Below are 16,227 nucleotides of genomic sequence, written 5' to 3' on the forward strand. Positions count from 1 at the left end.
TATATTTCCATTTGTGTATTGCGTTCCCAGTTTCCTGGGGCTGAAATAGGTACTTTCCATTTTGTAATAACAATAGTAGGGGGGGTAGTAGTTTTTCTAATTTTCCTAGCCCTGGGCGCAAATCCCCCTTGTGCTGTTTCCATATATAAGCTTAACACAACCAAACAAATCAATACAGATGTAGTCCACCGTCCTGGCACAGTGCTGCTTTGCAGTTCTGCCTGTGATTGCATCATGACTTTGTCACAGCGCAGAGACTCCAGGATGGAATATTGTAAATATAAAAGTTTAACTGTTGGTTTTGCCTGCTGTTATGTTGGGAGGTAGGGGTGGGGCTCTGAAGAAACAAACCCTGGAGAAGTGACTCTGCCAGTGAGGGAGGAGGAGGGTGTCCGAGCCCACAGCCCTTTCCAGTGAACAGCTCTGAGGTCAGAGAGAAAGGGGGAGTGAGTGCTGGGGTGAGGTGGTCATTGGTAATGGGGTTGTTTGGGGAGTTAAGATCAGGACCATTGTTTGTGCAGAGGTCAGAGCCTGGCGTAGAAGACCAGGCAGGGGCTGATGGGGACAGACACCAAACAGGCCAGAGGGCCTATGGGCTGGTGCAGGTGGCTGGCTACAGGAGAGACATGCAAGGTGAAGGGTTTGGCCTCTGCTAAGCCCTGGCCCAGGCTGGAGGGTCAAACACAGGCCCAGGACTCTCCCTCTTGGCACACTGTGAGGGAAAGCCCCACATCATTGTGACCCGCTTACCCCCAGGAGCCTCTGGGACAGGAAGGCAGCCGGTAGTACTGTGGGCACAGTAGGTTGGGGCCCCAGGGACCCCCATGGCCACGGCCACTCCGTCACTGTGTCCTCCCCCACCTAGCTCTGGCGCAGACTCCATGGCTTCTTACACCAAGTGTTTCGTGTTATTTGTGAGAAAGGTAAGTGGAGGATGGGGAGGTTGGGGAATAGGAAAGGCAGAAACCAGGTGTTCTAGCCCTGACCTTAAATGGGCCCCTTCCCCTCCCGCTCTCCCTGCTCAGACACCATAACTATGCAGCTTCTCTTCCTGCAACCTGCCTCTCCATCCCTGGAGGAGCCAGGCTCCCCACCTCTCCCTGATCCACAGCCTCTCACTTGTCCCTGATCCACAGAAGCTTCTAAGTTATGCTCACCTGGAAAGCAGACCCAGCCCCCGAAGCAGAGCACCCCTGCAGTCTGCCATCGGTCGGTGCACCATGGACCCTGTGAAAATGATCGTGTCCCCCCCACCCACTCGCCGCATCACCGTCGAGACTCTTCAGCACGCCGTGCCCACCGCCCCGTAGCCTGGGCCCCTGACAACTGACAGCAATGACGAGAAGCCCCCACGTCAGCACACAACAATCTGCTCCCACAACTGGAATTGCCCCAAGGACTGCGAAGGCTTTCAGTCCACCCAGGGGTTCTGGACTCCCTGGGCCCAAGATGCTGTGGAGCCACCTACCCAGACCATCTGCTTCCAGCAAACTGTAGAGGGAAGGCCGCTCAAAAGAGAGGCAGTCAGAGCTGGGCCTACAGGCCTACGCGTACCCTGTGAAACCCCGCCCCACAGCCCTCAGGCCCTGAGCCACAAGAACGGTTGGGGGGTGCCCCAAGAAGAACAGGAGCAGTGCTCGCCAGCCCAGCCACCCATCCTGGGCCCGGCCCACGTCCCAGACATCCCCCGGCGCCACTCCTCAGGGCGCGTAGCCTATAATGCCAGAGATGTGAGACGGCAGCTGCGGGAGCTGACCAGGGAGGTGGAGGCCCTGTCCCACTGTTACCTCCCGGTCTCTGGATCCAGCACGGCTGAGGGGATGGGAAAGGCCTAGGTATACCGTTCCCTGACAGAGAGGTGACTGGGAGAAGAATAAAAAGAAGAAAGGAGGTGGTTTGTGGTGGTGTGTGGGGTGCCAGGGCCCACATAGCCACAGGGAATTCCCGGGATATCCAGTGATTAGGACTACACGCTTTCATTGCTGATGGCCCCAGTTCAATCCCTGGTCGGGGAACTAAGATCCTGCAAACCACACTGCATGGCCAAAAAGAAAAAAAAAGAGAGAAAGAAATAGAAACAGCCAGTGGGCATTTTCCATCAAGACTCCAAACACATAGCAGGTGCTCAATATAGACCCACTTAATGGAATCAGCTTAAAATGATCGATAACGTTAGTCAAATGAAAATGAACAGAGAAGCAGGGTGATTCATAAAAGGCCTATCTGCTCACATTCCAGGAACCCAGCTGGTATGGAAGGTGAGGTCTATATTCCTCTATATCTGTTGAGATGTTCATTGTGCAAACAAAATGACTTGAGGATCGCCAGGTACCACTTTCACAGACCCCAGCAATGAACCCCAGCAATGATCCCAGGACGGCCTCCACAAGAACCCAGGCCTTACCTGAGACCCAGGCCTCCCCAAGAACCCAGGCCTTGCTCAAGATCCAGGCCTCCACAAGCTTCCGGGCCTTACCCAAGACCCTTACCTCTACAAGAATCCAAGCCTTTCCCACGACTCTGACCTTCAGAAGAATCCAGTCATTACTCAAGATTCTGGCTCCCAGGAGAGCTTAGGTTCTACTCAAGATAGACATTTCTTTACACGCCCATATCTCACCCAACCCTCTGGTCTCCACAAAAACACACCATTTCTCCAAACTTCTGACATTCAGAGGAGCTCAGGCTTTATGCATAATTCTCGAGTCTATAGGAATCTGGAACGAAAGCAAGAGACTGTACTGTATAAAAGTCAAAAGCTCCCCCAAAAAACTGGCTTCCATAATAGCCCACACCCTTCTCAACATTCTGGATGTGACAAGAGTACAGGTAATGCCCAAGATTCAGGAGTCTCTAGGAGTCCAGACTTTACCCAAGATTCTGGGCCAGAGAAGCGTCCATACCTTGCCCAAGACTCTGGAGTCAACAAGAGCTCAGACCTTTGCCAGGAACCTGAAGAGCCCAGGCCTTGTGCAAACCCCTCGCCTCCATAAGGGCTCAAGCCTTACATGAGACTCAGGAGACTACAAGAATCCAGGTCTTACCCAAGATTCTGGAGTCTGCAGGAGCCAAGGCCTTACTCAAGATTCTGACCTCTGTAAGAATCCAGACCTTACCCAAGCCACTGAAGTCAAAAGGAGATGTGGCCTTACCCAAGATGCTAGAAATTACAGGAGCTCAGAACATACCCATGACCCTAACTTCCACAAGTACTCGGGAAGTAATCGAGATCCTGGCCCCCATAAGTGTCCAGCCCTTACTCAAGACTCTGGCTTATCCAAGAGATCAGGCCTCCATAACAACTCATGCTTTATCCCAAACCCTGGCCTCCACAAGAACCATCTAGGAACTGACTCTGTCCAAGTTTGGGGTCCACATCAGACCCAAAAGTCATTTATATATGAGGCAGTTCCTCAAAAGGAGGGTGCTGGGCAGCACACACCATGGACTTCTGTCCCACCCAGTCAGAACTCCTGCTCTCCCAACGCTCAGGTGGCCTACAATGACCTGCAAACCTTCTCAGAGGTACCTGTACTGATTGAGCTGCAATCATCCTCCCGGCGAGCAGGCAGCCAAGACTGGGTGTACCACCCCATGGATACAGTTCCTCCAGCCTGCCAGAACTATCGCCAGATGTCTACGCCTCCACGCCTCCCAAAACCAGCTGGAAGCCCTACTGTCCTGGGTCAGGCACCCGGCTCGGGCATGTGGTCTTTGACGCCCGCCAGAGACAGTTCAGAGCAGGCAGGGACAAGTGAGAAGCTCTGTCTCCCAGGCGCCTTCACCGAGAGACATCCAAAAACTCACCAGAGATGATCAAAGAGTGGGGATATCAGTGTGTGATGAGCAACTTAAAAAAGAGGGGACAGATAAGCATGAGGAATAAAGAGACAAGAGAAGTGTTCTGTGGGTGGTTGAGGACATCCACCCCAGCCCCATCCCACAGGGCCTGATGAGGACCTAAATTATCCCTGCTTTCCCTCCATCGCTGTCTAGCTAAACACGTTATCCCCAAGGCCCTAGAGCTGCATTGTCAATTACAGCAGCCACTAGCCAAATGCCTATTAGAATGTAAATTAGTTAAAATTAAGGAAATTTAATTCTGTTAAAAATTAAGTTAGAAAGTATAAATTCTCTTCCTCAGGGAATGGAATTTCCCTGGCATCCAATTCTGTTCCCTGGCAGTCCAGTTGTTGGGACTTGGCGCTTTCACTGCTGTGGCTGGGGTTCAATCCCTGGTCAGGGAACTCAGACCCTGCAAGCTTCATGGTTTGGCCAAAAAAAAAAAATTCTGTTCCTCAGTGCCACGACCTTCTAAGTGCTCAGTAGGCACATGGAGCTAGTGGCTACTGCATTGGACGGCACAGGTTTAGAACATTTCCATCATCATGGAAAATGCTATTGGAGAGCAGTGCTTTAGAGTCTAGAGCAATTTTCCTTTCCCTGTCACCCACCCCCAGCATCTTAAATCTCCCCCAGAGCCCAGAGAACTTAACTATTTTTAGGGTGGCTCAGAAGCCACCCTCTGGGGAGGAGGTAAGATGTGGGGCTGGACAGCCAATGCCGATTTCCCCAGACGGTGAGAAATGGTCCAGGCTTCAGTTTTCCTCATCTGGTCTCTTGGGTCACGACCAGATATATGGTAACTTGCCTGCCCCGTTCTGGGCTGTGTTTGGGGCTCCTGGTTACTGAGGGAGAAGACCTCTCTTTGTCAGAGACTAGGAAACCTTGTGTTCTAGGCTCCCCAAATTGAGCCCTGGATTCTGAGGGTCCCCTCCTTCATAGGCCTCTAAATTTTTCGAGGTGTCTCCACTAAATTTTCTTGCCCATGGACTTGGACTAGTTCACTGTGGAGACAGACCCCTGGGAAAAAGGAATGTAAGAATACCTGGGCTGCCGGCCCGAAGCCTGGGGTCACCTTAATGCCCCCCACATTCGCAAACACACTGCCCTTTCACCAGCTCTTTCAGTGAGAGGGGAATCCAGCTGCTGGGTGGGAAGGGGGAGCACAGGCCTAGGAGATGACAGTCCTATTGTGGCTTCAGGTTCTGTTGTTTTCAGTCTGGCTCTTTGACCCCGCAAAGTAAGAAGTAGAACTGGGACCAGAATTGAAGGGGGGGGGCTCAGATGGGGATTGGAGGCTTGGGGTACTGATATCCCTTCTCTCCACCCCCAGCCCACTTCAACCTGATCGCTGTGGGGCTCCGTGTAGTCACCATCCAGAGTGTCAAGCTGGGTCACTACGTGGCCATGAACGCTGAGGGGCTGCTCTACAGCTCGGTGAGACAAGGGGACAGAGTGGCCTGGAGTCAGGGGACTCCCCTAGGTACAGCCTTCCCAGCTACAGATATTTTGCAGCTCAGGGATTCCTTTCCCTCCATCTCTTGCCGACACCCTCTCCTCACTGCCCGCTCCCAAGCACCTCCTCTAGCGTCCCTCCAATCCCTTCTCCTCCAATAGCCTCCTAAACACCCCCAGGCTCTTTGAATGTCCAACTCTTTCAACCTTTTTGGACCCCTGTGTCTTCTCCAACCTCCTCTAGACCTCATTATTACTCACTTCCCCAGAGTCATTCAGGATGCTGGGGAAGGATTCAGGAACTCCTCCAAGCAGAAATTCCTTCCCGGTGCCCTGGATGGTGAGAGGTTGGGAGTAGAACAGAGAGAAGTTATCTTCTTATCCCAGGCCCCCAGAAGTCTAGTGCCCGGCCCTCGGGGGGCCACCAGACTCTTCCTCATGCTCCCTTTCTCCCAGTTCCTGCGTGGACTCAGAAGTTGGCTCTCCCAGTCTCAAACGTATGGATTATATCCTGCCTTGTTCTTTCCAGGGCTCCCTTCTGTTCAGTGATGTGTCTTTTTGTCCTTCTGTCTGTGTGTGCCTTTCTGGGTCTTTGTCTCCTCAGCCTCATTTCACAGCTGACTGTCGCTTTAAGGGGTGCATCTTTAAGAATTCCTCTGTCCTGAACGCCTCTGCTCTCTATGGCCAGCGTTGTTCTGGCCGGGCCTGGTACATGGGCCTGGACAAGGAGGGCCGAGTCATGAAGGGAAATCGAGTCAAGAAGAACAAGGCAGCCGCCCAGTTTGTGCCCAAGCTCCTGGAGGGTGAGTATGGACCCCCAGGGAAGAGGTGGACCACATGGGACGGTTTTGACCTTGACATGGACATTTAGGGACACACAGCTAAGGGCCTATAAGTGTTGTAAGAGGACACATGCTATGACAGGTCAAGCCAGGAAGGCTTTGGCCTTTGGAGGTTTGGGAAGCTCTCCTGTGGGTTCCCAGAGGAGGAGTGTAGGGGAAGGGAGCCCTTTCAGAGCTCTCTTGGTGCCTAACTCTCCTTCCTGCTCCTCTCTCTCCCCTTCACAGTGGCTGTGTACTGGGAGCCTTCTCTCCACAGTGTCCCTGAGACCTCCCCTTCCAGTCAACCTGCCCCCTGCCATGTAGTCCCCGGACTGGAGGCTCCCTGCCCTCATCACCACCAGAGCCTCTCTCCCAGCCCTGTTTCTGGCCCTGCTGTCACCCCTGCTGCCACACTCATGTCCTGAGCAGCCACGTCCCTCCAGGTGCTCTACCCTGAGGGAGACTAGGGGCCGGCCATGACTTCCGGGGCTGCTGAGATCCTTAGATCCTTGGGCCCGTGAAAGGGTTCAGAGAGGAGGAAGTCTGACAATGGTCCTGGCTGATCACTTCTTTCCTTCCACACTCACACCCTACAAAGCCTTTTCCCGACATGGCGCGGGTGTTCCAAAACTGCCAAAACCAGGGCGTAAATCTTCCCTACCCCGGGCTCAGCCACGTCCTGGAGCCCTTTGCCCTCTTCATGGCCACCAAGCCATAGACTTATAGGTCCACTGCAGCTCAGGATTAATTTCCTTCTTTCGCTACCCCACCTTTTGCGTTGTTCCTGACAGGTTCTGGAACACCAAACACCCCAGGCAGGGCCATTTCTGCACCCAGGGTCTGTGCTGGAACACAGGTATGCTGCCAGGCTCTGTTCTGGATCCATCAGGCTTCTGTCCTTCACCCAGATGGACCCCTGGCTTCCATCTAGAGAGAGGCTGGATTTGGGCCCTGTCCAGCTGTTGGTCTTGGCCTGAATTGGGCAAGTCTCAAATCACCACACGTTTAACTTTCTTACCCCAGAGACACCCAGTTCCAGAGCGTGGTGCTCTAGACACATACGGAGCCATACTTCCTTCTGAATCTCAGCTCTAGGACATAGGCCCCGACACTCAGCACTTCCCTCTAGGATGGAACTAGAGCCTATATAGACATGTTATTGGTCTAGAGTAAGAGTTCTAGATCCACGCTCCCACCTTCTCTCATGATACCTCTTAAGCAAGAGCTCTGGTAAGGACCCAGCTCTGATTCACAAAGAACTAAGCTCTTCATGGATCCTCCAGAACTTCTTGTTTTCCCTAGACAATTTTCCAAAAATCTTATTCTTCCTATTGAATGCTAAACTTATATTTTACATGCATTTTCTAGCTCCTGCAACTCAGCTGGGGTCCTTCCAGGGAACAGAGGCTGAGGAATGACAGAGGAGTTTTCTAAGGAATCACTGGCTCATAGAAGGGCAGCTAGGATGGGAAAGTGGGCAGGACCAGGGCATGACTGGAACTGTGCCTGAGTTGGGGGGACATGAACACTTAGCTACCTCAGCAGGAATTCCTTCCAGGTCCCCTTTAAAGCTGAGGTCTTTAGGGTAGTGGGTCTAGAATAAAAAAGACAAATGGGACATAGCTTTGACCCCCCTCAAATGAGGAGACACCAATTCAGCAGTAAGTCCCACCCTTCTCCCCTACATGTAAGGCCAAGGAGGCTGAGGGCCTCTTGGTCTCTAGACCTCACACACCCTTCCAGCTTCTAACTGAATAGAACTTGCTTTACCTCAGCTGGGTGTTAGGTACCCAAAAAGACTCCTCCCAGGGGACCAGTCTCCACTCCATGCTTTCCCAATTAAAGACGATTCATACAATTGAAGTGTTGTCTGCCATCTGTGGGTAGCAGGTTTTGGCAGTCGTTCGGGGAGGGGTCAAGTCTCAGGGGCGTGGCGGGTAGGCTGGCGGCTGCCCCCCAATAACAGGTGCACATTCCTGGGCGCCTCGTCACATCCCCTGCACTGGCTGTCCTGGCGGCTCACCCAGGCTGACTCACTGAGCGACGCGGGTGTGCTATGACTCCAGGGGCACTGCTGCTGCTGTTCCTGCTGCTGCTGGGGGCTTTGGCGGCTCCGTTCGACCCGATTAAGTCTGGACATCAAAGGGGCAGTGACAGGGCCAGAGGTCGTGCCCGGGCACCACGGCTTCACTCAGTTTTCTCCTCCAGGCTCCTGTGGCTCAGAGGCGTAGGGCCGACTCTGCCAGAAACTTTGCTCCAGCTATGATAGCTCGGTGAGGCCGGTGTGGGAGGTGGGAGACTGTGTCGAGGTCAGCATTGGTCTCAGCCCAGCGCAGTTAATCAGCCTGGTGAGGGCGCACGCAGGGAGTTGAGGTCTGGCCCACTAGCCGGCAGGGGGCCCTGGCATTAGGCAGGGTGGAACCCAGGGACAACTTGAGGCGGGGTCCGAGGCGAGGCCAGGCAGGGTGTCTGACGGGCAGTTAGTAGAGATTGGGTCTTAATCGGATTAATGGACAAGCTGCGGTCATGGCTGCTGGATGGGCCAGGACTGTGCTGGGCAGGATGGTGAACTGACCTGTTGGCAGATCTCAAAGTGGAGCTGGGGCCGATGGACAGGCCGGAGAGCGGGCCTTGAGGCGGGGTCACAGGCTGGGACAGACCTTGGTGCCGGACAGGTTCAATAAACAACAGCGGGCAGGGATTCACTCCGGCCGGGCCTGGGACTGGTAAATGCACTGGCTGACTGTACGGCCAGCAGGAAGTTTACAGGATAGAGGCGGAACTTAAGCCAACGCAGTTTATAGGAGGTGGGCTTTGAACCCAAGTGGGTGCGACTCAGAGAAAGAGGGGAGTTTCCAGGGAGAGTTTACCCACCGAGCCCCTCATTTCTCTACACTGACATCATATCTACCCTTTAAAATTTTCGCTTCTAGAACGAGAAGGATGAGGAGATGAGCCCAAAGGTCTGCTTAGACCTGGTACGGAGAATCCGGCAGGGTGGAAAAGGGCGGGCATCCCGTTGCCTTTACAATTTCCTCGAATGTTCCGCCCGGTAAGATTCTTTTTTTTTTTCTTTTTTGCATCACGACCTCAGAAAACACATTTATAACGGAAACAGAAGCTTCAGGAAACAATACCTATCTTTACTATGGGAGCTGCATTCCATGCATTTTTCATTCTAAATTATTTTGAATACTGGTTTGGGGCCACTCATTTCATTCCAGACCTATGAAAAGGGTCGTTAACTACAGTTTGAAAACCACTGTTTTAGACGCTAGCATGCAACTCCCTCGTTTTTACAGAAAGAAGAAATTGGGGCCTGATGAGAGAGAAGGGGAAATTAGTTGATAGGGTCCCAAAGAGTGCAGGTGGAGTCTTAAACAGAGCCCTGGCCTCCAGAACCACAGACCATGCCTGCGCAGCTCTCCTCCCTTGCATTGCCTCCCCGGGCTTCCTTCGCACATCCCAAGACTCCTTCCAGCCTCCAGCCCCAGACGGCCCCTCAGCCTCTGCTTCCCTAGGAGTGGACTGACTACAGGCTGAGCTGGGACTCTGAGGAGCAAGAGAGCATGGATTCACTCCGCATCACTGCGGAATCCGTGTGGCTACCAGACGTGGTGCTCCTAAACAAGTAAGGATGTTCCCAGAGTCTGGGAGGTGGAGCAGGGCCTCTGGAGGGGCGCGGCCTCCGGAGGGAGGGGCCTGATCCCAGATGAGAAGATTCTGTCCGGGCAGCAAGGACGGAAATTTTGACGTTGCTCTGGACATCAGCGTCACTGTGTCCTCCGAGGGCTCTATACGCTGGCAGCCCCCAGGCATCTATCGAAGCAGCTGCAGCATCCAGGTGTCCGGGCCCCGCCTGGGAAGCTCAAGGCGCTCCTAGAAACACTCACTCAGATATCCCTCCTTCATAATCCACATGACCCTCACGTCTCTCTTACCCTTCTGATTTTCCATTGAATTTCATCTTCTCTGTCCACTTTCATTGACTTCCAGTCTTCCTCAGTGACCGCCCCCCTCCATTGTCCATGACCTCCCCACATAACCTTCTTATTCCTCTGTGACTCCACTTCTCTGTGATCTCCCACTGGTGATCCCTGTCTCCCTGTGACCTCCCCAACTCCCCCAGCCCTGACCAGCTCTCTGGCAGCTCTAGTGACTCTCCACTCCATCCAGGTCACCTACTTCCCCTTTGACTGGCAGAACTGCACCATGGTGTTCAGTTCCTATAGCTATGACAGCTCAGAAGTCAGTCTGCAGACCGGCTTGGGTCCTGCTGGGCAGGAGTGGCAGGAAGTGTCCATTCATTAAGGCACCTTTATTGGTGAGTGGGCTTGGCTCCCATGTCCATGGGCTTTACGATTTCCAGTTTCTGACAGGCTGATAAATACACTCCCTCAGTGAGTCCCTGTGGGTTCAGCAAGATAGGTATAACTGTCTATATTTTGTGGTTATGGAAACTGAGACTTGCTCAAATTTATTAGAGATGGGTTGTCCAGCCCAGGGACCATAGCTAGCCCCTTATTACATCAGTGCCCACTGCTCTAGAATGTGGCAGAGAAAGCCATATCTGGGAATTCCCTGGCTCTCCAGTGATTAGGACTCCACAGTTTCACTGCTGAGGACTCAGGTTCAATCCCGCATTGGGGAACTAAGATCCAACAAGCAGCGCCATGACGCAGTGAGGCAAAAAAAAAAAAAAAAAAAGTAAATAAAGAAAGCCGTATCTGGCACAAACAAAGACTGGTTCCACATCTGTGTCACCTTCTCTTCTCCCCCCACTCCCCCCAAGAGAATGGTCAATGGGAGATTATTCACAAGCCTTCTCGGCTAATCCAGCCTCCAGTGGATCGTAGGGGAGGGGGGGAAAGACAGCGTGAAGAAGTCACCTTGTACCTCATCATTCGCCAGAAGCCTCTCTTTTACCTGGTCAATGTCATTGCCCCATGCATCCTCATCACTCTTCTGGCCATCTTTGTCTTCTACCTGCCACCAGATGCAGGTAAGAGGGGAAGGGGCCCAGCACTCCTTCTTACCAATAGCTCAGGTTCTTGCTCTTCACCCATAATACCGGGAAAGTTTTCCTGCCAACTCAAGCCTTCATGAACTGTGCTTCAGCAATCTCACCCAGGTTTTCCTTTCAGGAAGAGCCTTTGCCTCTGCATCCAGATTTCCCCTCCAACCTCAAGCTCTACCAACCCTCTGCTGCTCACTTCTCTGCACCCAGTAACTTCTGAACTCTTCCCTTCAGAATTCTAGGATCTCATCCTTGGAACTGCCACTCCTCTGACCAACAAACTCCCAGGCTCAGCTAACGCTTCCTTTCCCTTTCCCCATTCCTGGCATCCTCCCTCCCCCCCTTGTCAAATGCCGCCTACTAGTCCCTTAACCTCCTATGTCCCTTGGAAATAATAGCCAACATTTCTCTGGGAGACAGCACAATATGCTAACAGATTTACCTTGGGCAAATTCCTTAATCTCTTTGTGTCCTGAAATGGAAATAGGACAGTCATTGTCCCTCCCACATAGGACTATTTTGAGGATTAACTGAGTTAATAGAACTATGCCTGGTACTCTGTAAGCTTTGTGTAAGTGTAGGTATAGTCTTTTCTAATTTGGAGCACTTGCTATAAGATAATACAAATAATGTGTTACATATATTAACTCAGTTCTAATCTTCACAACTCTGTGAGGTAAGTACTGAATTGTCTGCCCGTTTCACAGAGGCTAAGTGTGTTTAAGTAATTCACCTGACATTACACAGAGAGAGGCAGTGTTGCTGTTCCAACCCTGCTTAGTACTAGTCTGATTCAGAGACTGATATCCTAAGCTCTCACATTCAAAACATGCTTTCCTGGGCGTTCCCTGTTAGCCTAGTGGTGAGGATTCTGGGCTTTCACTGCTGTGGCCTGAAAAACAAAACAAAACCAAACAAAACAAACAAAAAACACACGCTTTCCTTCTCTCTGTAATCAAGCCCTCTCTCAGCCTAGGGAAGGAGAGTGATGCATCTCTAGAACACACTTCCACATGTAACTTCTCCTTCTTCCTGGAGCAAGGCAAATCTTGGAACCCAATATTACAGGACTAAAGTAGAACAGACCATAATAGTTACTTATTTCAATACCTTCCATGAAGTTTTCAGTGCCTGTTGTATGCCACAGTAATAACCAGTCACCTGGCATATTCTTATATACTTGGGTTCATTTTTAGATCCTTCGATTTGCTATATAGTTCTTGCTACAGGGGTTGGTCCACTCTCATTTGACAATATCTGTTGAACATCGGTAGTGTGCAAGGCGCTGGGAATACACCAGTGAATAAAACAGACAAAAATCCCTGCGCTCATGGAGTTTATATTCTAGTGGGGACACAGTCAGCAAACATAGTAAATAAACCCATTGGATAGTGTATTATTATTTTTTTAATTAATTAATTAATTAATTTAGGCTGCGTTGGGTCTTTGTTGCTGTGCGGGGGATTTCTCCACTTGTGGTGAACAGGGGCTACTTTCGTTGAAGTGCACGGGCTTCTCACTGCGGTGGCTCCTCTTGTTGTGGAACACAGAATCTAGGCGCATGGGCTTCAGTAGCTGTGGCACGTGGGCTCAGTAGTTGTGGCTGGCGGGCTCTAGAGCACAGGCTCAGTAGTTGTGGCGCACGGGCTTAGCTGCTCCGCGGTATGTGGGATCTTCCCAGGCTTCGGCTCGAACCCACGTCCCCTGCATTGGCAGGCGGATTCCTAACCACTGTGCCACCAGGGAATTCCTAGATAGTATATAAGGAGAGGTCAATCCCTAAGAAGGAAAAATGGGAAAAGTGTTTGGGGAGGATGAGAATGGGGCTAGGGGTTGCAATTTATTTATTTATTTAAACAGTTTTATTGAAAATAGTTGATTAACAATGTTGTGTTTCATTCCTGTTGTACAGCAAATCGACTCATTTATAGATATATATTTCTTTTCATATGCTTTTCCACTACGGTTTATCACAGGGGTTGCAATATAAAAATAGGATGGTCAGTGAATGCCTCACTAAAAAGGGAATGTTTGATCAATAGTCGAACAAAGACTTGAAGGAAGTGAGAGAATGACCCTGGTAGATATCTGGGGGAAGAAATTAGCAGGAGGAGTTAACAGTGAATGCAAAAATCTCTGAGGTGGGCGTGTGCCTTGCATATTCAAGAAATAGCCAATGAAGAAATAACTGAATGAAGTAAGCAAGAGAGAAAACAGTATGAGATGTAGACAGATAACTAATGGGAAGGCCTTGTAGACTTCAGTATGGACTTTTATGCTAAAGGCGATGGGAAGCCACTGGAGTGTTATGATCTGATTTACATTTTAATGGGGTCAATCTGGCTGCTCTGTTGAGAACAGTCAGTAGCCGGGCAAAGGATGAAGCAAAGAGGAGGCCTTTATAATAACTCAGATCTGAGGTAATGGTGGCTTGTGCCAGGATGGTAGTGGTAGATGTGATAAGTCATCAGTTCCAGGATATATTTTGAAGGTAGGGCCAACAGGGTTTGGTATGGATTGGATATGGGATGAGATAGAGGAGAGCTGAGAATGACTCAAAGGGATTTGGCCGGAGCCACAGGAAAGATCGAGTTGTCATTTGTGAGCTGAGGAAGACTACGGCGAGAGTCGGTGGTGAGGGAATTAAGTTTTGGACATGTGAATTTCGAGATGTCTAGTGGACACCCAAATGGAGAGGTTAAGTAGGCAGGTGGATTCAAGTGTGGAATTTAGGGGAATCAGTTCAGGTTGGAGGTATAAATGTAGGAGTTATTTGCATGCAGTTGGCCCTTGCAAAAGCCTGTCCTTGAGTGGGCTGGAAACACGGTCACTGATTATGCCAGGGAGATTGCTTTCAGCCTTCCCCTCTGTCCCCCAAGGAGGGAAGATGGGGCTCTCGACCTTTGCCCTGCTGACCCTTCCTGTGTTCCTGCTGCTGCCGGCAGACAAGGTGCCTGAGACCTCCCTGTCTGTCCCCATGATTATCAAATACCTCATATTTACCATGGTCCTCATCACCTTCTCAGTCATCCTTAGCGTCGTAGACCTCAACCTGAACCATCGCTCACCCCACACCCAACAAATGCCTCTTTGGGTCCGTCAGGTAAGAAGATCTCCTCTCCAACCTGTGTTAACTCTCAATCCTAGTATTTGGCTTTTTGTCCAGGTATCGCTCCTCCCTCCCACCAACCTCAACCTTCCCTTTCACAGACCTGAGCGAGAACTACAAGTGCCAGTAGAGTGTCAAAGTGCCAAGGTCTTTGGGTGTTGAAATGTTGCCCAATTAATTTTATCTTCCCATCATTGACGTTGCGTAGATCCCAGACTGTCTTCCTCAATACTGCCCATCGTGGGTCCCAGGGAGCGTTCTAAGGGTTAGGTACTATCAGGGTGGAAGCCCTCAGAACTTTTCTTTCCAGTCAGGATGCCTCCTAACCCACTTAAGAACACTTGGGCTGTGTAGTTGCATTTCATCTGTGGGACACATGCACGCATGCGCAGGAATGGGCACGTGCCGTGGGGGTGGTTGGCGGCTTCCCTTCTGGTCTGAGAGCATAAGAGCCCCCTCCAATACGCCTCTTCTTCTACTCTGCAGATCTTATCCACAAACTCCCTCCGTATCTGGGTCTGAAGAGACCCAATCCTGAGAGAGACCAGAAACCGGAGCCACCTCCTATACCTCTCAGGGATTCTCCAGGAAGTGGCTGGGGTCGAGGAACAGGTGTATATTTCATCCGCAAGCCACCAAATGATTTTCTCTTCCCCAAACCCAACAGGTAGTATCTACTCCCCATCGCCCACGTAGAAGGGAGAGGGAGAACTACAGTTCCCAGGAGACTGTGCGGAGGCAGGTGTCCTAAGCTCCGGGAGGATGTCGTGGTTGAGCATCATGGGACTTGTAGTATCCCTTCTGTTGCCCACTTTGCAAGGAGGTGGGAACTAAAGCATAAGGGAATAGGAGGAATTGCTGAAGGCTAGAGAGGTCGCCGCTCTCGGAGAGAACCTGAAGGGCACTCTCGCGTTTTGAAACCTGGATGGGCGTTGGAGGAGGGAGTTGGGGCGAGGCCTAGTGCACCCGCTTAGGCCGTCTTTGTGCCCTGCTCTTGGCCACACAAACTCGCCTCTTCTAGGTTGCAGCCTGAACTGCCTGCCCCGGACCTGTGGCGATTTACCGATGGTCCACACCGGGCTGTGGGCCTGCCTCCCGAGCTACGGGAGGTCGTTTCCTCAGTCAGCTACATCGCTCAACAGCTGCAGGAACAGGAGGACCACGACGCAGTGAGTCCAAAGAGGGTGGGCCAAGGCAAGGCCTGGGTGGCCTTGGCTCCACCCACAAACGTAGGCTCCGCCCCCAGCACTCGATTTGATTTCTGATTGGAAGTTTGCCTCACTTGGTCCCACCCCCTGGTTTCCCGCTTGTTCTTTACTCACCCGCAGTTTCTCTCTCTGCTATTCTGTGGGGCCGCCCCTGTCTCAAACCGGGGTAGGAGCACCTGGGTGCCGTACAGGGCCTTGGGGCCGCCTGCGCTGGGAGTCTGGAGCTCAGGAACAGTTTCCTCTTCCTACCCCCAGCTGAAGGAGGACTGGCAGTTTGTGGCCATGGTGGTGGACCGCCTCTTCCTGTGGACCTTCATCATCTTCACGAGCGTCGGGACCCTCATCATCTTTCAGGACGCCACGTACCACTTGCCCCCTCCCGACCCCTTTCCTTGAGGACGAGAGGGCCGAGACCGAGGTCCTTGGCCAGTTGAATTGAGAGTTTGGTAGGACTCTCAAGTCCTATCCCTTTCTGCATCTTAACTCCTTCACTAGGAGTCCAATCCTCTCATCATTTCGTATCTAGGGAGGAAGCCCAAGTGGGACTGGGCAGATGGGGGCCTTGGGCCCACCTGAAATGCACTATCCACTTATTTACTCTTTGGCTTCTTGAAGAAGCTCCATTGGATATTCACATCTAGGTTGGCAATGAATGGAACAAAGAACAAGAACTAGATTGTAAGCCTTCTGAGGGCAGGAACTATGTCTGTTCACTGCAATATCCTCAGCACCTAGCAGAGATCCTAACCTATACAGCCTGCACCTCTGGTTGAA

The 16,227-nt window shown here is 51.6% G+C and overlaps 1 protein-coding gene and 1 pseudogene across 1 annotated transcript; both read left to right on the plus strand.

Moving 5' to 3' along the window:
• Positions 1-476: 476 nt before the first annotated feature.
• LOC149744841 (spermatid maturation protein 1-like) lies at positions 477-1,835 on the plus strand (annotated as a pseudogene).
• Positions 1,836-3,633: 1,798 nt separating this feature from the next.
• On the plus strand, positions 3,634-15,849 carry LOC115802490 (acetylcholine receptor subunit beta-like). Its single transcript, XM_089901759.1, has 11 exons — positions 3,634-3,754; positions 5,177-5,280; positions 5,987-6,101; positions 6,911-6,975; positions 9,641-9,750; positions 9,855-9,963; positions 10,296-10,367; positions 10,959-11,121; positions 14,016-14,239; positions 15,274-15,414; positions 15,709-15,849. Exons 1-11 carry the CDS (start codon positions 3,634-3,636, stop codon positions 15,847-15,849), a joined length of 1,365 nt encoding a protein of 454 aa, XP_089757885.1.
• Positions 15,850-16,227: the final 378 nt, after the last annotated feature.

This window comes from Delphinapterus leucas, chromosome 19, assembly GCF_059928025.1.
Source record: "Delphinapterus leucas isolate spDelLeu-1000000601 "Yukka" chromosome 19, BTC_Dleu_Yukka2, whole genome shotgun sequence".
In the NCBI taxonomy this organism is placed as follows: Eukaryota; Metazoa; Chordata; class Mammalia; order Artiodactyla; family Monodontidae; genus Delphinapterus; species Delphinapterus leucas.